Here is a 21,580-nt window from a genome sequence, read left to right as displayed (position 1 = left end):
GTGCTGTATCACATTGATTGATTTGCGGATGTTGAACCAGCCTTGCAGCCCTGGAATAAATCCCACTTGGTCGTGGTGAATAATCCTTTTAATGTACTGTTGAATCCTATTGGCTAGTATTTTGGCGAGAATTTTTGCATCTGTGTTCATCAAGGATATTGGTCTGTAGTTCTCTTTTTTGTTGGGATCCTTGTCTGGTTTTGGGATCAAGGTGATGCTGGCCTCATACAATGAGTTTGGAAGTTTTCCTTCTATTGCTATTTTTTGGAACAGTTTCAGGAGAATAGGAATTAGTTCTTCTTTAAATGTTTGGTAGAATTCCCCCGGGAAGCCGTCTGGCCCTGGGCTTTTGTTTGTTTGGAGATTTTTGATGACTGTTTCAATCTCCTTACTGGTTATGGGTCTGTTCAGGCTTTCTATTTCTTCCTGGTTCAGTTGTGGTAGTTTATATGTCTCTAGGAATGCATCCATTTCTTCCAGATTGTCAAATTTGTTGGCGTAGAGTTGCTCATAGTATGTTCTTATAATTGTCTGTATTTCTATGGTGTTCGTTGTGATCTCTCCTCTTTCATTCATGATTTTATTTCTTTGGGTCCTTTCTCTTTTCTTTTTGTAAGTCTGGCCAGGGGTTTATCTATCTTATTAATTCTTTCAAAGAACCAGCTCCTAGTTTCGTTGATTTGTTCTATTGTTTTTTTGGTTTCTATTTCATTGATTTCTGCTCTGATCTTTATGATTTCTCTTCTCCTGCTGGGTTTAGGGTTTCTTTCTTGTTCTTTCTCCAGCTCCTTTAGGTGTAGGGTTAGGTTGTGTACCTGAGACCTTTCTTGTTTCTTGAGAAAGCTTGTACCACTATATATTTTCCTCTCAGGACTGCCTTTGTTGTGTCCCACAGATTCTGAACCATTGTGTTTTCATTATCATTTGATTCCATAAATTTTTTCAATTCTTCTTTAACTTCCTGGCCGACTCATTCATTCTTTAGAAGGATGCTGTTTAGTCTCCATCTATTTGGGTTCTTTCCAAATTTCCTCTTGTGATTGAGTTCTAGCTTCAGAGCATTGTGGTCTGAAAATATGCAGGGAATGATCCCAATCTTTTGATACCGGTTGAGACTTGATTTAGGACCAAGAATGTGATCTATTCTGGAGAATGTTCCATGTGCACTAGAGAAGAATGTGTATTCTGTTGCTTTGGGATGAAATGTTCTGAATATATCTGTGATGTCCATCTGGTCCAGTGTGTCATTTAAGGCCTTGATTTCCTTGTTGATCTTTTGCTTGGATGATCTGTCCATTTCAGTGAGGGGAGTGTTAAAATCCCCTACTATTATTGTATTCTTGTCGATGTGTTTCTTTGATTTTGTTATTAATTGGTTTATATAGTTGGCTGCTCCCACGTTAGGGGCATAGATATTTAAGATTGTTAGATCTTCTTGTTGGACAGTTCCTTTGAGTATGATATAGTGTCCTTCCTCATCTCTTATTATAATCTTTGGCTTAAAATCTAATTGATCTGCTATAAGGATTGCCACTCCTGCTTTCTTCTGATGTCCATTAGCATGGTAAATTCTTTTCCACCCCCTCACTTTAAACCTGGAGGTTTCTTCGGGTTTAAGATGAGTTCTTGTAGGCAACATATAGATGGTTTTTGTTTTTTTATCCATTCTGATACCCTGTGTCTTTTGATTGGGGCATTTAGCCCATTAACATTCAGGGTAAGTATTGAGAGATATGAATTTAGTGCCATTGTATTGCCTGTAAGGTGACTATTATTGTATATTGTCTCTGTTCCTTTCTGGTCTACTATTTTTAGGCTCTCTCATTGCTTAGAAGACCCCTTTCAATATTTTCTGTAGAGCTGGTTTGGTGTTTACAAATTCTTTGTTTTTGTTTGTCCTGGAAGGTTTTTATCTCTCCTTTTATTTTCAATGATAGCCTAGCTAGATATAGGATTCTTGGCTGCATGTTTTTCTCATTTAGTGCTCTGAATATATCATGCCAGCTCTTTCTGGCCTGCCAGGTCTCTGTGGATAAGTCTGCTGCCAATCGAATATTTTTACCATTGTACGTTACAGACTTCTTTTCCCGGGCTGCTTTCAGGATCTTTTCTTTGTCACTAAGACTTGTACATTTTACTATTAGGTGACAGGGTGTGGACCTATTCTTATTGATTTTGAGGGGGGTTCTCTGAACCTCCTGGATTTTGATGCTTGTTCCCTTTGTCATATTGGGGAAATTCTCTCCAATAATTCTCTCCAATATACCTTCTGCTCCCCTCTCTGTTTCCTCTTCTTCTGGAATCCCAATTATTCTAATGTTGTTTCGTCTTATGGTGTCACTTATCTCTCGAATTCTCCCCTCGTGGTCCAGTAGCTGTTTGTCCCTCTTTTGCTCAGCTTCTTTATTCTCTGTCATTTGGTCTTCTATATCGCTAATTCTTTCTTCTGCCTCATTTATCCTAGCAGTGAGAGCCTCCATTTTTGATTGCACCTCATTAATAGCTTTTTTTATTTCAACTTGGTTAGATTTTAGTTCTTTTATTTCTCCAGAAAGGGCTTTTATATTTCCCAAGAGGGTTGCTTTAATATCTTCCATGCCTTTTTCAAGCCCGGCTAGAACCTTGAGAATCGTCATTCTGAACTCTATATCTGACATATTACCAATGTCTCTATTGATTAGGTCCCTAGCCTTTGGTACTGCTTCTTGTTCTTTTTTTTTGTTGTGAATTTTTCCGCCTTGTCATTTTGTCCAGAGAAGAGTTTATGAAGGAGCAAGTAAAATACTAAAAGTGTGGCAACAACCCCAGGAAAATATGCTTTAGCCAAATCAGAAGAGATCCCAAATTGTGAGGGGGGAGAAAGGGGATAAAAAGGGGTTCAAAAAGAAAAAAAAAAAGAAACTATTTAAAAAAAGAAAGCCGATAAAGAAAAAATATAAAAAGAGGAAAAAATATATATATATTAGATAAACTATTTAAAAAACGTTAAAAAAGAAAACGGTAAAAGTTAAAAAAATTTAGCAGAAGAAGAGAAAAAGAAAAAAAAATTGAAAAAGAAAAAAAATTAAATTAACTGCAAGGCTAAAAAATCATGGGGAGAATGCCATGAGTTCCGTGGTTTGCTTTCTTCTCCTATGGAATTCCGCCACTCTCCTTGGTATTGAAACTGCACTCCTCGGTAGGTGAACTTGGTCCTGGCTGGGTTTCCCATTGATCTTCTGGGGGAGGGGCCTGTTGTAGTGATTCTCAAGCGTCTTTGCCCCAGGCGGAGTTGCACCGCCCTTACCCGGGGCCGCGCTGAGTAGCTGAGTAATCCGCTTGGGTTCGCTTTCGGGAGCTTTTGTTCCCTGAGCACTTTCCGTAGAGTTCCGGAGGACGGGAATGAAGATGGCGGCCTCCCGGTCTCCGCCCGGAGGAGCCAAGGGCCCGGGGACCCACTCCTCAGTGCGCCCTCAGAGAACAGCGCCCAATGACTCCCGTCACCCTGGCCTCCGGCCGCGCTCCGAGCCAACCGAGCCTGCGACCGGTTCAAGGCAACCCCAAGCTGAGAGTCACTCCTCGGCTCTGTCTCTGTAGCCAGCTTCCCTGTTCTAATACCGGTAAGCTCTGCTACACTCAGACACCCCCGATCCTTCTGCGACCCTGCGGGACCTGAGGCCGCGCTCACCCCGCCTGGGCTTCCAGTTAAGCCTCTGGAGCGATGTCCCTCAGCGGAACAGACTTTTAAAAGTCCTGATTTTGCTCCTTTGCTCCGTTGCTCCGCCGCTCGCCGGGAGCCAGCCCCTCCCCCCGCGGTCTATCTTCCCATCGCTTTGGATTCACTTTTCCGCCAGTCCTACCTTTCAGATAGTGGTTGATTTTCTGTTTCTAGAATTGCTGTTCTTCTTCTCTTCAATCTCCCGTTGGATTTGTAGGTGTTTGCAATCTTTAGATAAGCTATTTAGCTGATCTCCCGCTACCCGAAGAAGTCTCAGCCTGCTACTTCTCCGCCATCTTGACTCCTCCCCCGAGTTTTATAAGTTCTATGAACATACTTTTAATGTCTTCTTTGAAGTGTTTTTCTGTTAAGGCTATCATTTCATCACTCTCACAGATGGTTTCTCTTGCCTGCTTTTTATCCAGCTGTATGGCTCATATTTTCCTGTTTATTTTTATGATATAAAAATTTGTTGGAAAATGGACATTTTCAATAATACATTGCAGCAACTCTGGGTACTGAGCCTCCCTTCTGGATCTTGTTATTGTTACTTATTTATTTGTTTAGTGTTGGCTGAATTATTTTATTGCAGTCAGTTTTATCCCCACAGTGGTAAGCCTCTGGTGTTGTTCCTCAGGGCAGCACAGCCATGGGTATGCCTACAGTCATTGTGAGCTGACCATAGAATTGATAAGGCTCCTCCTCTCTTCCCTTCATAACACTGAGCTGTTAAACACCACTGCTTGGCAGTTGGTTTTTCTATGATTTTCAGCAATTACCTGGGGCATAAATTGCTCTACCATGTATCCTATCAAATTGTGACTCCATGGAAGGAATAGTATTTTAACTCAATGCTTAATATCTCTTCTCTCTCTGGGAAGGTTCCTCCCAGCTCTTTTTACTCCGTTTTCTATAACACAGTAAGGATCCTACAGCCTAGGCTATATCAGTATCAGATCCACAAATCTCCTCCCAATTGCCTTTCTCCTGTTCTTGAGAGCACCTTTGGGCTTGAATTTATCTGTGCTTTATTGCAAATAAACTCAGTTCTTGGGAGAAGAAATTAAGAGCTATTTTTTAGGGCTGCTTCTCACCCAAGCAAATCTCTCAGCCATGACTCTGGAGCTGCAGGTGAGGAAATTAGCAGTCTTTTCTCTGAGTGACCCCACAATACCTAGACACTGAGAATTTTGTTAGAGGGGAAGCAGTTTGAGTTCCAGTGAGCTTACTTCTCCTGGTGTAGAACCCACAACTCATAAGCCAGGGAAGCAAGGACACTTGGAGTTCCTAAAAACTCAGCACTCCACACCAAGGTAGAGCCTCCATTCCAGAAGTGGAAGCTAAGCAGAAAAAGGACCCACCTTTCAACTACACTTGTCTAGGGCTTAGCCTCAGCAACAGGTAGCTGGGGGCATGATTAGGAGCACCAATGACCTGCTCTCATAGGAAGAACGTTCTTCTGCTGGGTGTAAAGACCTGTGTTCTGAGATGTGGTAGTCTGGAGTGGAGTCTTCACATCACTGAGATAGGAGGGAAAGAGGTAGAGTCATGGTTCAAAATGCCACAGCCTCCAGTGTTTCCCACTGAATTTTCAAAATTTTTCTTGAATAGATGTTTCTTCATTTGCTCTTCACCTTTAGAATCATTTCCAGAAGTTTTGAATTATCCTTTTTCTATATTTCTACCAATTTTACTGTAGAATGGATACTGGAGCATCTCACACTGTCATGCTGGAAGAAAATTGCTTCCTCCATTTTAAATTGTATTTATTTTGTTTTTCACGCAAAAGCAAGACTTCCTGAAGTGAAGCAGTCTTTTTAGGTAGAGGCACTATTTCCCTGCCATTGATGTAATGAATCATTTTTTTTAAGTTTTTCTTTTTTCATAAAAGAAAAAGTCTTCTGCATAAGGGGACCGTTCACCTGATTGCTTAGAATGATACCTTACTTTTAGACTCTTTAGTTCATTCAAATGACTATTATTTTATATGTCTGTTCATTTTCAGAGAGGTAAGTTTGGATTTCCTAGAGGTTTGGGGGGGAGGGTAATGGATTAGTGTTTCCCAATATGAAATACTAATGTATATCTCCTATAGTATTAATTTCAAGAAGTGTAGGAAAACTAAATTAATGAAAGAGTGGAATAAAATGAGAGTTGAAATAAATTTTGATTGGAAAAGATCCTTAATTTCAAGTGGAGAACACCAATGAAAAAAGACTGGGAAAAGTTTTAAGATTAAAGAAAAAAAATATGCAGGTTATGCAAGAAGAAAAATCTCTAAGCCTTCAGCTGTACTGGATTTCATTTAGTGCTTTAAACACAGTAAGACCTTTCCCACCTCAGGGAGTTTGCACATACAGCTCTCTTCCTTCAATGTTCTTTGCCCAGTGCTTGACAAGACAGAATTCTTTTGTCTTTCATGCCTCAACTAAAATGACATTAAAATGTTAGCAGTGGTTATCTATCTCCACATGGTAGGATTTGGTATAATTTATTTCTATTTCTTTATTTTTTTATTTTTAAAATCTTTACTCCTTAAACATTGTGTTTTCAAGTGGTTAAAAGATGCAATAGATATTTTAGTCTTTGCTATCTTTGAAATTTGCTTAGTAAGATAAAAACATTGATTTAACTTTTCTCCCAAATAATAGACAGTTGTCCCAGTGACATTTATTGCATAGTGCAACTTTTTCTGCTAATTTAAAGTTTTATCACAATAATCCACTTAATACTACATGCACTTGGCTCTGTTTCTAAAGTTTCTATCCAGCTTTAGTGATCTTTCATTCTACCATTAGCACATGCTGTTTCAGAGTCCTGGCTATGTGACAAAGCAGTGACTCCTTACTGCTTTTCCACATTTGCTTAGCTTATTTTCATGCTTATTTGTAGATGACATTTAGATTATCTTTTATTTCTTAAAAACTGTGTTAGAATTTTATGTTTCAGTGCATTTAATTTAAGATTACTTCAAGGGAATATGCACCATTACAACCAATTTATCTTTCTGTTTGGTATCATTGTGTATCTATCATTAAATTTATACATGGTGCCTCACTGGAGATTTTGAAGGTCCTGCCTGACTCCTGCTAACATTTTAATTCATGGATCTGTTTGTTGATAGTGTGGATGTGACCGTTTCACATTATGTTCTATCCTATTTCTGATTAGTATTTACATGTAAGAACAATAGGCAATGGTTCTTAACCTCTCACTGCAGGCAAGCTCCCTGTGTTAAGAACATTACTACTTAATTTTATCCTTGCCCATTTTCACATGAAGAAATGGACTATTAAAGGTCTCAAGTAATTTACCAGACAACTCGCAGGTGGCAACACTCAGGCTGGAATTCAAGCATTCTGACAATATGATCTTAATAACTGAGAGTGCCATGAGTGTAAGGTCCATGTACTATATAATTGTCCAGTTTCATGAAAACCCTTTTTATTCCTAATGGCATATCAGTTGATTATCTTAGATTTCCCAGATAAATTTTCATTTCAACAAATAATTTTTCCTTCTCCTTTCCAATACTTTTACTTTGTATTCTTTGTGTAATACCCATTTTTATAATGTATATACTTATTTTAAATATCTTTGAAAAACAAATGCATATACACTATCATAGCACAACATAGTAATCTTTTTTTTTAACTTTTTTTTTCTGCAACTTTTTTTTTAATTTTTTATTTTTTCAGCATAACAGTATTCATTATTTTTGCACCACACCCAGTACTCCATGCAATCCGTGCCCTCTACAATACCCACCACCCGGTGCCCCCAACCTCCCACCCCCCACCCCTTCAAAATTCTCAGATCGTTTTTCAGAGTCCATAGTCTCTCATGGTTCACCTCCCCTTCCAATTTCCCTCAACTCCCTTCTCCTCTCCATCTCCCCTTGTCCTCCATGCTATTTGTTAACAACATAGTAATCTTTAAGCACTATAAGAGTATTTAAGAGGATAGGATTTCATATATGACATTGACATAATCCCTAGAATATTGAGAATGCCAAACTAGAAGTCCCTGGAATGGTTAAGGTACATAAAGATTTTTTTATGTTCTGTTTTAGTGTCTGTTATTTCTTTCTTATTTTAAAAGAAAGTATAAAATTGAGCCTATTTTAATGATATTTTTACAAAATTGAGATATTTTTAATGCTAAGAAAACCTTGATTTTGCTTATCTGAATATCCTTATTCAATAGAGGACACTTAGCAGACATTTGATGGTACTGATGTTGCAGAGAGTTGGGGAAATGGATGAAGGCAACCAGACAGGAGTCTCTGAATTCCAACTCCTGGGGATCTCAGACAGTCCTGAGCAGCAGCGGGTCCTGTTCTGGATGTTCCTGTCCATGTATCTGGTCACAGTGGTGGGAAATGTGCTCATCATCCTAGCCATTGGCTCTGACTCCCACCTGCACAGTCCCATGTACTTCTTCCTGGCCAACCTCTCCTTCACCGACCTCTTCTTTGTCACAAATACAATTCCCAAGATGTTGGTTAACCTTCAGTCCCAGAGCAAAGCCATCTCCTATGCAGGGTGCCTAACACAGCTCTACTTCTTGGTCTCCCTGGTGACACTGGACAACCTCATCCTGGCCACAATGGCATATGACCGCTATGTGGCCATCTGCCGCCCCCTCCACTATGTCACAGCCATGAGCCCTGGGCTCTGTATTTTGCTCCTCATCTTATGTTGGGCACTTTCTGCCCTCTATGGCCTCACCCTCACTCTCCTCATGACCAGGGTGACATTCTGTGCATCCCGGAAGATCCACTACATTTTCTGTGAGATGTATGTCTTGCTGAGGCTGGCCTGTTCCAACACCCAGATCATTCACATAGTGCTGATTACCACAGGCATCTTTATTTTCCTTACCCCTTTTGGGTTCATGATCATGTCTTACATCCGTATTGTCAGAGCCATCCTCCGAATACCCTCAGCCTCTAGCAAGTACAAAGCCTTCTCCACCTGTGCTTCCCACTTGGCTGTGGTCTCCCTCTTCTATGGGACACTTTGTATGGTATATCTGCAACCCCTCAAAACCTACTCCATGAAGGACTCAGTAGCCACAGTAATGTATGCTGTGGTAACCCCCATGATGAACCCTTTCATCTACAGCCTGAGAAACAAGGACATGCATGGGGCTCTGGGAAGACTGCTCTCAGGGAAAGCCTTCCAGAGGTTGACATGAGGTAATTTTGAACACTGTGAAGTGGAGACTGAGAATTTCCTTCCATGTACAAGGCATTATCCTATGGGGAATACAAGAGGGATTAGGACAAAGCTCCAGCTCAGAATGAATTTATGTATCTGTGGTAAAGGAAAGACATGTATGCATAACCCAAAGTCCCCCAGTCTCAAAAACCTTGGAAATAAATAAAGCCACACTAACACTAATACCAGAATTTTGTAGGATAAGATCCTTCATCTTATGTGACCACAGTACCACATTGCCATCATGCTTTGGAATCCATGTAATGGAGTAAACTCACCAACTAAAATATACACAATGTCTGAATGGATAAAATAAATATATCCAACTATATGCTATCTATAAGACATACCTTGAGATTTGAGAACACAATGACCTGAAGTGAAAGGATGGGGATAAGATATTCCACATCATATGTAGCCTAACCATAGGTGGCTATGTTTATATCAGACAAACAGGACTTTAGATCAAAAAACTCACCAAAGACAAAAGAGGACATTATAAAATGATTTTAAGTCAATTTAACATAAAATATAAGAATTATAAATGTATGTGTACCCAAGTTCAGAGGACCTAAGTATATAAAGCAATACTAACATAACTGAAGGAGAAATGGACAGCGACAATAATAGTAAGAAACTTCAATACCCTATTTTCAACAATGGATAGATCATACAGGCAGGAAATCAATAAGGAAACAGCAGATTTGAAAAACACTACAGACCAAATGGACCTAACAGACACATCTAGAACAGTCTACCAAACAGCAACAAATAAGCATTCTACAGTACACACAGAGCATTCTCCAAGGTAAATTACATGACAGGCTGAAACACAAGTCTTTTTTCTTCTTTTTCTTTTCTTTTGGGGTGGGAGTGTGAGAAGACACATTTTATTTATTTTTTTAATATCTTAGTTCAACTAATTAACATATAATGTATTATTAGTTTCAGAGGTAGAGATCAGTGATTCATCACTCTTAGATAATACCCAATGCTCATTATATCACATGCCATCCTTAATGTCTATCACCCACTTACCCAATCCTTCACACTCATCCCCCACACCCCTCCCCTCTAACAACACTCAGTTGTTTCCTATGATTAAGAGTCTCTTATGGTTTGTCTTCCTCTCTGATTTCATCTTGTTTATTTTTTACTCTCTTCCCCTATGATCCTCTGTTTTGTTTCTTAAATCCCACATATAAGTGACATCGTATGATAATTGTCTTTCTCTCACTAACTTATTTCGCTTAGCATAGTAACCTCTAATTTCATCCATGTCATTGCAAATGGCAAGATTTCATCTTTTTGATGGCTGAGTGGTATTCCATTGTGTTTGGGATATATCACACACCTTCTTTATCCATTCATCTGTGGATGGACATCTGGGCTCTTTCCATAGTTAAGCTATTGTGGACATTTGACTATGAACATTGGGGTACACGTGGCCTTTCAGGTCACTACATTTGTATCTTTGAGGTAAATACCCAGTAGTGCAATTGCTGTGTCATAAGGTAGCTCTATTGTCAACTTTTGAGGAATATCCACACTGTTTTCCAGAACTATTGCACCAGCTTGCATTCCCACCAAGAGTACAAGAGTGTTCCCCCTTCTCCACATTCTTGCAACATCTGTCATTTCCTAACTTGCTAATTTTAGCCGCTCTGACTGGTGTGAGGTGGTATCTCACTGTGGTTTTGGTTTGTATTTCCCCAACACAGTGTGATGTTGAGCATTTTTTCATGTGTTTGTTATAGTCATTTGGATGTCTTCATTGCAGAAATATCTGTTCATGTCTTCTGCCCATTTCTTGATTGGATTATTTGTCCTTTGGGTGTTGAGTTTGATAAGTCCTTTATAGATTTTGGATACTAGCCCTTTATCTGATACATCATTTGCAAATATCTTCTCCCATTCTGTCAGTTCTCTTTTGGTTTTGCTGACTGTTTCCTTTGCTGTGAAAAAGCTTTTTATCCTGATGAGGTCCCAATAGTTCATTTTTGCATTTGTTTCTCTTGCCTTTGGAGACATGTCTAGGAAGAAGTTGCTGCAGCTGAGGTTGAAGAGGTTGCTGCCTGTGTTCTCCTCAAGTATTTTGATAGGTTCCTGTCTCACACGGAAGTCTTCATCTATTTTTTTTTATGTTAATCGTTTTTTTTTTAATTTTTTTTTTATTTTCAGCATAACAGTATTCCTTGTTTTTGCACCACACCCAGTGCTCCGTGCAATCCATGCCCTCTCTAATACCCACCACCTGGTTCCCCCAACCTCCCACCCCCTGCCGCTTCAAACCCCTCAGATTGTTTTTCACAGTCCATAGTCTCTCATGGTTCACCTCCCCTTCCAATTTCCCCCAACTCCCTTCTCCTCTCTAACTCCCCTTGTCCTCCATGTTATTTGTTATGCTCCACAAATAAGTGAAACCATATGATAATTGACTCTTTCTGCTTGACTTATTTCACTCAGGTCTTCATCTATTTTGAGTCTATTTTTGTGTATGGTGTAAGAAAATGGTCCCATTTCATTCTCCTGCATGTGACTGTCCAATTTTCCCAACATCATTTGTTGAAGAGGTGGTCTTTTTTCCAAATAGATGCATTTTATTAATTACCCTACATCTACAGTTTAACTTGAGGTAAAATATAAGCAACACATAAAAATGTCTATTTCGGCTACCATGTAATATAATTATCCATTGTGAATATTCTGATAAAGCTAATGAAAACTCTATGCCATCATATACTCTAGCTTCTCTTATAGCTGGTATTTTCTAGCTCCCATTTTCTGTGAAATCCCAACACATGTAAGATTCTCCCACAAATGGTGTAGAATATCAGAGTGTCCATAATTAGCTTATTAGCCCCTCCTTCCCCACCCTGGAGCCTCAAAGTTACAAGTAGAGTTCTAAAATAATGAAGGCCATGAAAACTCCTTGAGTCTGATCCAAGCTGGGCAGTGTTGCAAAGAAATACACACCACAATTTAGGTTGCATGATAATGAGGGTTTAGTGTCATTGAGCTTGCCCAAACACTCATACCTGATCTTAAACGTCTGGTACACCATGCCTTTTGGATGAAAAATAAATGTAGAAGAGATTCTCTGTATACCATCTATAAGCCACATGCTGACATATGTTACTTCCTATTCGGTGATCCAGATGGTGATTTTTTAATTATAACAAAAAACATATGAACCATGATAGATAGCTTAGGAAAGGATTTAGTCAAATATACAGATTCTAACTGTTCACTCAGTCACCAAGGAGATCTGTAAACAAAAGGATCATTTAAATGACTCTTCAAATAGAAAAACTAAAGGGTTGAACTATCACAAGCGTTTTCTTCACTGCAGAAGATGATGTTCCAGTAGGGGAGATCTTCACTTGACTGGAAAATAGACACCATAGTTGAAGGCTCTGTTGATACATAAAAAATCTGGTGAGTTCCATGCCTGTCATTTTCCCTGTCCGTTTTCCACCATTGCTGTAAAATACTTATAATACATTCCAAAGTAAACCAGCCATTCCAAATCTACAGTCACTTTGCTCTTTATTTCAATTGACAGAACTGCTGAAAAAGTAGACACTTCTATCTAAAAGAAGGAAAAATGTTTGTATAGAAGGTGTTTCTGTGGGGCACTTGGGTGGCTCAGTCAGTTAAGTAAGTGACTGCCTTCAGCTCAGGTCATGATCCCAGGATCTTGGGATTGACCTTCTCATCAGGCTCCCTGCTCAGCAGAGTCTACTTCCTCTCCCTCTGCCCCTCTCCCTGCTCATGATCTCTCACTCTCTTACTCTTGCTCTCTCCCAAATGAATATAAGCTTAAAGAAAAAATAAGGTTTTTCTGTTACACAAAGTAACAGCTTGTGGCAGTAACACATCTGAAAACTCTTCTGACCCACCAATACTTTAACCCTGGAGGGAAGAGGTCTAACATGCAGGGCCTGGTTTTTGCTTGATCTGAGAGTTTCCATCAGTCTCTTTATTTCTTCTGTTGCAGGAACCTCCAACTGGCTTGGCTCAGCTGATTCTTGTATCACTGGACCTTTTGACTCACTCTGATCAACCAATTCTGGGATCAACAAGTCCTAGAAATGGTCTAATGACTGTGAATTTAATGAACTCAGCAGAATCTAAGATTCTTCCCATAGAGTTGATTTCCAGGTAACTGGGGGCTTTGAATGACCCTGTGGGAGGAATGCCATTAACTACCACACAGCCAGTGTTAATTGCCATTTTCCTGCATGGAACATTCACAGGAAAGCCCATACTAATAGCTTCACCAAATTTTGACTGAAGGGGCCATTAACTGTTTCTCTAAAAAAGTTGTCTAGTTTTTCAACTTTTGATATTCTTTCATATTCATCATCTGGAATTGTCACCTGAATGATGTTAAGATCTCCAACATCTGATTCAGTAGTATGAACACTGGGTGATGAATTTATTTTCAGAGGGGTGCTCTCCTTAACTGCAGTCTCAAACATTTCAGGCTTTTTAATGATGAACTGAATTTTAGCTTTGTTTCTGAATATCTTCTTCAGCCTTGGAATGCCAAAAGGAGACTGCAGTCAGAATGGCACACCTTTAAGCAAGCTTTCCGCATAAAAGTCTTCTGGGAAAGATTCAAATAATGCAAATGGCACTTTCAGAGCTTGCTTAAGGCCAAGAACTTCACAGCATTTTTCATTGAAAAGATTTTCGACTTTCTGTTTTAGGTCTATGATTTTGGCATTCCAGGCCACAGAAGAATACTCTCACCCTTGAGGATTAAAGGGAACATTAGAACAATTAGTCTGAGTAGGGGATTGAACTGCGAGGTTTGAGGTCATTTTTTTTTTCCCTAGATTTTTATTTATTTGACAGAGATCACAAGTAGGCAGAGAGGCAGGCAGAGAGAGAGAGGGAAGCAGGCTCCATACTGAGCAGAGAGCCCAATGCAGGGCTCAATCCCAGGACCCTGGATCATCACCTGAGCTGAAGGCAGAGGCTTTAACTCACTGAGCCACCCAGGTGCCCCTGAGGTCATTGTTATTAGGACCTTCCACAGTGACCTCAGTTTCAGGAACTTTTGAATTACTCCCAGGACTTCATGGTCTTTTCAGGGACTGCAAGGCTTTAGTGTTTACTTTATTAGCCATTCCCAGAGGCAAATAGATAACTAGTTCAGGATTTTTAACAACACAAATGTGATTGTATTACTCCCAAAGATAATCCTTTCAAGTCACAAAACACAAGTCTTAACAAATCCAGAAAACTGAAATCATTGTATCTTTTCTGACAACAATGGAATGAAGCAAGGAATAAGGAACAAAATGAGAACAGAAATACTCACAAATACATGGAAGTTAACCAATATATTATTGAATAACCTATAGGACAAAGAGGAAGTCAAAAGGGGAATTAGAAAATATCATGAGTCAAATAAAAGTGGAAACACAATATTCACGTCATTAGCACATATACTAAAATTGGAACAAGACAGAGAAGATTAGCATGGCCCTTGTGCAAGGATGACACAAAAATTTGTAAAGAGGTCCATATTTAAAAAAAGAAAAAGAAAACACAACATATAGAAACTTATGTAACACAGCAAAAGCAATTCTAAGAGAAAAGTTCATAGTAATAAAACAACAGTATTTTAAAAAGAAGAAAAATCTTGGGGCGCCTGGGTGGCTCAGTGGGTTAAGCCTCTGCCTTCAGCTCAGGTCATGATCTCAGGGTCCTGGCATCGAGTCCCGCATCAGGCTCTCTGCTTGGCAGGGAGCCTGCTTCCTCCTCTCTCTCTCTCTCCCTGCCTGCCTCTCTGTCCGCCTGGTCTCTCTCTGTCAAATAAATAAATAAAATCTTTAAAAAATAAAAATTTTTTTAAAAAAGAAGAAAAATCTCAAAAACAACTTTATTATATACCTCAAAGAACTAGAAAAAGAATAAATTATGTCCTGAATTAACAGAAGGAAGGAAATAATAAAGATCATAATAGAAATTAATGAAATAGAAAATAGAAAACATATAGAAACTAATAATTAAACTAATGGTTTCATTTTTTGAAAAAAAACAAACATAATCAAGCAACACTAGACAGAAAAAAAAGAGAAGACAGATTTTGTCAATTAGAAACAACAGACATCACATTTAATGTCATAGACATAGAAAAACAAAAAGATAAAGGACTCATATTAAAAACTACATACCAACAATTAAACAACCTGTAAGAAGTAAATAAGATCCTTGAAACATACACCTACCAAGACTGAAGTAAGAAGAAATAGAATGTATGGAAAAAAAAAACCAGCAAAAAATAGATTGACTCAGGGGCACCAGGGTGGCTCAGTGTGTTAAGCCTCTTCCTTCAGCTCAGGTCATGATCTCAGGATCCTGGGATCAAGCCCCACATCAGGCTCCCTGCTCAGCGAGGAGCCTGCTCCCCCCCTCTCTCTGCCTGCCTCTCTGCCTACTTGTGATCTCTCTCTCTGTCAAATAAATAAATAAAATCTTTTTTTAAGAAAAAATAGATTGTCTCAGCAATAAAAAAAATCCAACAACAAAAAAGTGCCATCCTTCAAATATCTAAAGAATCATTCTTAAGTTCTTCCCCCACAAAAAAAAAAAAATGAAAAGGAAGAGGTTTACACTTCCAAACTCATTTTACAAGGCTAGCATCATTCTGAAATCAAAGCCAGACAAAGACACTGCAAGAAAAGAAAACTATAAGCTCACTTCCATGAAGAATACAAAGGCAAAAATACTCAACAAAAATATTATCAAACTGAATTCAACAGCACACTAAAAGAATTATACACCAATAACAACCAGAATTTACCCAAGAGATGCAAGGATAGTTCAATATATGCAAATCAATCAACATGGTACAGCACGTTAACCTTATAGAGTTTAAAAAACCACTGATCATCTTAATGGATGTAGAAAAAACATATAACAAAATTCAACACTCTTTCATGTTAAAAACTAAAAAATTTTATATAAAGGGCACTTACCTCAACACAATAAGGGGCATATATACAAGCCCACAACTAACGTCATGCTCAATGGTGAGAAAAACTGAAAGCTATTCCATTAAGATCTGGAACAAAGCAAGGATACCCACACTTGCCACATCTATTCAACACAATAAGGGAAGTCCTAATCAGATGAATTATTCAAGAAAAAGAAATAAAAGGTATCCAAATAAGAAAAGAAGAAGTAAAATTACCTCTGCAGATGACATGATCTTATAGGAATAAAACACCAAAGATTCTACAAGAAGACTATTAGAAATAATCAATGAATTCAAAAAATGTGTAGAGTACAAAATTAATGCACAAAATCAGCGATATTTTTATACACTAACAATGAATTGTGAGAACAGGAAACTAAGAAAGCAATTCCATTTACAATAGCATCCAAAAAATAAACAAAATACTTGGGAATATTTAAACAAAGACAAAAAAAAGACTTGTACATTGAAAATTATAAAACATCGATGAAGGAAATGTTAAAAGACATATAGAAAGACATCTCATGTCCATGGATTAGAAGTATTAATTTTGTAAAAATGTCCATGTTACCCAAAGTGGTCTCTTGATTCAATGCAATCCCTATCAAAACTCCAGTGGTATTCTTAACAGATACAGAAAAAAAAAAAAATCCTGAAATTCATTTGGAACAACAAAAGACCCCAAATAGCCAAGGCAATCTTGACAGACAAGACAAACTGGGGGCATCACACTTCCTGATTTCAAAATCAATAGTAATCAAAACAGTATGGTGCTTGTATAAAGGCACACATATAGACCAACTGAACAGAATAGAGAAACCCAAAATAAATCCACACATACACGCTGATCATTGAAAAAGGTGCCATACTGATATTTAGTAAGAGATACATATCCTTTTTGATGGCCATCAAAAAGAATGAAATCTTGGGGCATCTGGGTAGCTTGTGATCTTGGTGCCCTGGAACTGAGCCCTGAAGGGAATCTGCTTCTCCCTCACCCTCTGCCCCCCTCCTACTCTCTCTCTCTCTCTCTAATAAATAAAATGGTTTTTTAGATTTTTTATTATGTTCAGTTAGCCAACATGTAGTACCATCATTAGTTTTTGATGTAGTGTTCAACGATTCATTAGTTACATATAACACCCAATGCTCATCACATGTACCCTCCTTAATAATCATCATCCAGCTACCCTGCCCCTCCCACCCCTCTCTTCTGAAACACTCAGTTTGTTTCCTCGAGTCCAGAGTCTCTCATGGTTTGTATCCTCACTGAAAGTAAAATCTTCTTTTAAAAAAAAAAAAAGAATGAAATCTTGCCATTTGCAAATACATGGATGGAACGAGAGGGTATTATGCTAAGCGAAATAAGTCAGTCAGAGAAAAACAAATCTCATATGATTTCACTTATGTGAAACAAACAGGTAAACATAAAGGAAGGGAAGGAAAACTAGAATAAGATGAAAATTGAGAGGGAGGAAAACCAGAAGAGATGTTGGACTCTAGGAAACCAACTGAGGGTTGCTGGAGGGAAGCTGGGTGGGAGGAAGGTGAGGGCATTAAGACGGGCACTTGAAGTAATGTACACGGGATGTTATATGTAATTGATAAATAACTAAATTCTACCTCTGAAACTAAAAAAAGAGAGAGAGAAAGAGAGACCTACATGTAATTTTGGTTAAGTTGATCTTAGGTGCTCTCGCCATACACATACACACACAAACAATGGTACTTTTGTGAGGTCACTGATATGTTAACTAGCTTGATTGTGATAATCATTGTACAATATATATATTTGTCAAAATGTCATATTGTAAAACTTAAATATATACATTTTTATTTGACAATAGTAGTTCAAGAAAATGGAGACAAATTAAAGTATCATTTCAATAAGCATTTGTATATTACCTATAGTCTTAGAAATTAAATTATCCACCTATAGGGGTACCTGGGTGGCTCAGTTGGTTAAGCATCTGCCTTCAACTTGGGTCGTGATCTCAGGGTCCTGGGATTGAGCCCCACATTGGCTCTCTGCTCAGAGGGGAGCCTGCTTTCCTCTCTCTCTCTCTCTGCCTGCTGCTCTGCCTACTTGTGATCTTCTTTCTTTTGGCCAAATAAATAAATAAAATCTTTAAAAAAAAATATCCACCTATAATTATAGATAGTTTTAATTTCATGTCCTATAATGCCAAACTGATAGCAAAATGTAACCATTTCCCCACAGCCTCACCAACACTACTTCAATATTTTTATTTATTCTATTAGCATAATAAAAACAGAGTAATGTAATTTAATTATAGATAAGGATAATAATTTGCCAATCAGCATTGACAACTGCAAATTATTCCTATCACCCAGGGTTTTATCAAATTTTCAATATCCTTGCTACTCCTACAAATGAAAATTTTAAAATAAAGATATTTGTGGTGTGCCTGAATGACTCAGTTAAGTGTCCAGCTCCTGATCTCAGCTCAGGTCTTGATCTCAGGGTTTTGAGTTCAAACCCTCACTGAGCTTCATACCCAGCATGGAGCTTAGTTTAAAAAAAAAAATCTAAAATAAAGATATTTGTAAATAGAGCAATACGGTGTCATCATCACACAACTGAAGGCATATTCTTAGACAACAGAATTAAATAAGCCACATTAGCACTTAAATGTTTTCCTCCAAGATAAAGTAGCCCACTATCACCATTATTATTGAAAATTGTACTAAAAAAATAATAAAATAATACTGAAGGTACAAACCAGGAAATCAGGGGAGATAAAGAAATTAAAGAAATTTAATATACCAAAAAATTCCACCTATGGTAAAGTAACAGGGTCTGGACTACCAATGCAAGCTTAAAAACTGGATGTAGGAAAAGCTATTTTAAAATACTGGACAACAGGCACAAAACTTGTAATACCTGGAAGAAGGACAACAAATGACATGCACTCTATCACTAGACAGATTTTCTGTCTGGAAGAAATTTCCAGACTGTAGCACAAGGAGAGAAAACCCAAAGACCATAAATCTCATTGAGCTAAGGAGAGAGATCAGTGTTAAGGGAGACTGGGATGGCTAGAATTTGCAAGGCAGAGTTATGGACAGGAGAAAGCCACCGAGACAAAGAATTATATTTATCAACAGAGAGATCTAAATAAAACTTAGGCTGAATATCAACTTCTGCATTCATAGGATGAAAGCCCTGGTAGAGCCCAGATGTCCAACAGAGGAATGGATAAAGAAGATGTGAGATATGTGTGTGTATATATACACATACATATATACATACACACACACACACACACACACACACACACACTCATACATACAATGGAATATTCATTAGCCATCAGAAAGGGTGAAATCTTAACCATTTACATCAACATGGATGGAACTGGAGGGTATCATGCTAAATGAAATAAGCCCATCAGAGAAAGACAATTATCATATGGTTTCATTCACTTGTAGAATGTAAGGAATAGCACATAGGACCATAGGGGAAGGGCGGGAAATCTGAATGGGAAGACATCAGAGAGGGAGACAAACCACGACAGACTCTTAACTATAGGAAACAAACTGAGGGCTTCTAGGGGGGAGGTGAGTAGGGGGATGTGGTAACTGGCTGATGGGCATTAAGGAGGGCATGTGATGTGATGAGCTCTAGGTATTATATGCAGCTGATGAATAACTGAACTCTACATCTGAAACTAATGAAATACTCTATGTTGGCTAATTGAATTTAAATTTTAAGAAAATACTGGAGACCTGTACAGCAAATAATTCTCTGTGCTCACACTGGATCAAGAATTGTTTGAGCCCCCTTCACCCAAAATGGAGAGACTTTTCCATATACAAGACATTCAGTAGAGATCCCAAAAGCGTTTTATAGGTAGGATTAAATTAGCCCTAAAATAAAGGCTATTCTAGACAAGACCTAAAAGAAGCTTTAAAACAGCTTCAAAGCCATCAAACTAACTCATCTGTAACTTAACCATCAGCAGCAAAAGTCTCACACTCCTTACACAAACACAACAGGATCCAGTGCTCGACAATATAAAATTCACAGTGCCTGGAATACAATGAAGTATTACTAGATATACAAAGAAACAGTAATGTTAGATCCATAATTGAGAGAAAAATAAGTTATAGGAACAGACCCAGAAATGTTAGATGATGAGACTAGCAGATAAGTATGTTAAAACAGCTGTTACAGATAGACTTCATAAGATGAAGAACACAAATGAAAATGAAAACATATTAAGTAGAAAAATAAAAGGAAAAAGAACATTAAGGAAATTAGAGACTTTTAAAACATAATACATAGAATGAATATTTCACTAGAAGAGATTAAAAGAGTATTTAACATTATAGAGAAAAAGAGTATTGAACTTGAAACATAAAAATATAACCAATAAAATAAATAATAAAATCCAAAAAGAAAGCAGAGTGAAGAAAATGTCACAATAAAATTAACAAACTCTCAGTGAGCTGCGCTCTAATGATAAAATCAATAATATTAATAATGATAATAATATGCAATAATATCATGTGGTCTAACAAATATGTCATTGAAATCTCAGAAGGAGATAGAGAGAGGGCCAAAAAATGATTAAAGAAATAGTGACCAAATATTCCCATACACAATAGAAGCTTAACAAATATCAATTAAGCAGTCTAAACACATCCACACACACCCATACCAAATATGGAGAGGAGAAAGCCAATATGTAAATTACTGAAAATGAGCAATAAAGTTCCAAACATAGCCAGAGAAAAATAAGAACCATTACCCACAAAGGAACAAAGGCAAAAATGTTAGCAAATTTCTTATGAGGATATATGCATACCAGAAGAAAAAGAAACACATATTAAGTGCTGAAATAAAAAACCTGTCCACATTGGGTTATGAACATTGGGGAGGGTGTATGCTATGGTGAGTGCTGTGAAGTGTGTAAACTTGGCAATTCACAGACCTGTACCCCTGGGGATAATAATTATTATATGTTAATAAAAAAATAAAAAACCTGTCCACAAAAATTCTATGTCCAGCAAATACCCTCCCCAGTCATCCATCCTACCTGCCCAGCAAATCTGCAATTCCTGGATACACACAAAACTCTCCTTTCTCTACTTCTACACTCAAGCTGACAAGGACTATCAGAAAATATGTTCCAGGGCGCCTGGGTGGCTCAGTGGGTTAAGCCGCTGCCATCCGCTCAGGTCATGATCTCAGGGTCCTGGGATCGAGGCCCACATCGGGCTCTCTGCTCAGCAGGGAGCCTGCTTCCCTCTCTCTCTCTCTCTCTGCCTGCCTCTCCGTCTACTTGTGATCTCTCTCTGTCAAATAAATAAATAAAATCTTAAAAAAAAAAAGAAAGAAGAAGAAAATATGTTCCAAAATATGAACATGTTCCATGACAAATTCATCTTCCACCTTGTTAGGGTCCATAATCAAAGGAGCAAGACTGATACAAAGCAAAGGTCAAGCAAAGCTTTATTTCGCGCCAAGCATCGAGAATCAAACAAACCAATTGGGGCTGTCTCTTACAAAGAGGCGACGACAACCCTTCCCAGCCTCACAGACTAACTTTTATAGAGGTGGTTGAGCCTGGCTTATACACAGGTGGCCAATGAGATTGCAATACACAGGGAAAACTGCACAGTCATGCTAGGTCAGCAATA

The 21,580-nt window shown here is 38.2% G+C and overlaps 1 protein-coding gene and 2 pseudogenes across 1 annotated transcript; 2 read left to right on the top strand and 1 right to left on the bottom strand.

Annotated features, from left to right (window-relative positions):
• Positions 1-7,915: 7,915 nt before the first annotated feature.
• LOC125087401 (olfactory receptor 1D2-like) lies at positions 7,916-8,896 on the top strand. The gene has a single exon (XM_047707680.1). It carries the CDS (start codon positions 7,925-7,927, stop codon positions 8,894-8,896), a length of 972 nt encoding a protein of 323 aa, XP_047563636.1. The 5' UTR covers positions 7,916-7,924.
• A 3,953-nt stretch (positions 8,897-12,849) lies between these two features.
• LOC125086697 (general transcription factor II-I-like) lies at positions 12,850-14,140 on the bottom strand (annotated as a pseudogene).
• Positions 14,141-14,365: 225 nt separating this feature from the next.
• LOC125088210 (uncharacterized) lies at positions 14,366-14,464 on the top strand (annotated as a pseudogene).
• The last annotated feature ends 7,116 nt before the right edge of the window (positions 14,465-21,580 follow it).

This window comes from Lutra lutra, chromosome 16 (genome assembly GCF_902655055.1).
Source record: "Lutra lutra chromosome 16, mLutLut1.2, whole genome shotgun sequence".
NCBI classification, from domain to species: Eukaryota; Metazoa; Chordata; class Mammalia; order Carnivora; family Mustelidae; genus Lutra; species Lutra lutra.
Note: the sequence above shows the minus strand (reverse complement) of the source record. Positions and strands in the feature narration are given on the sequence as shown.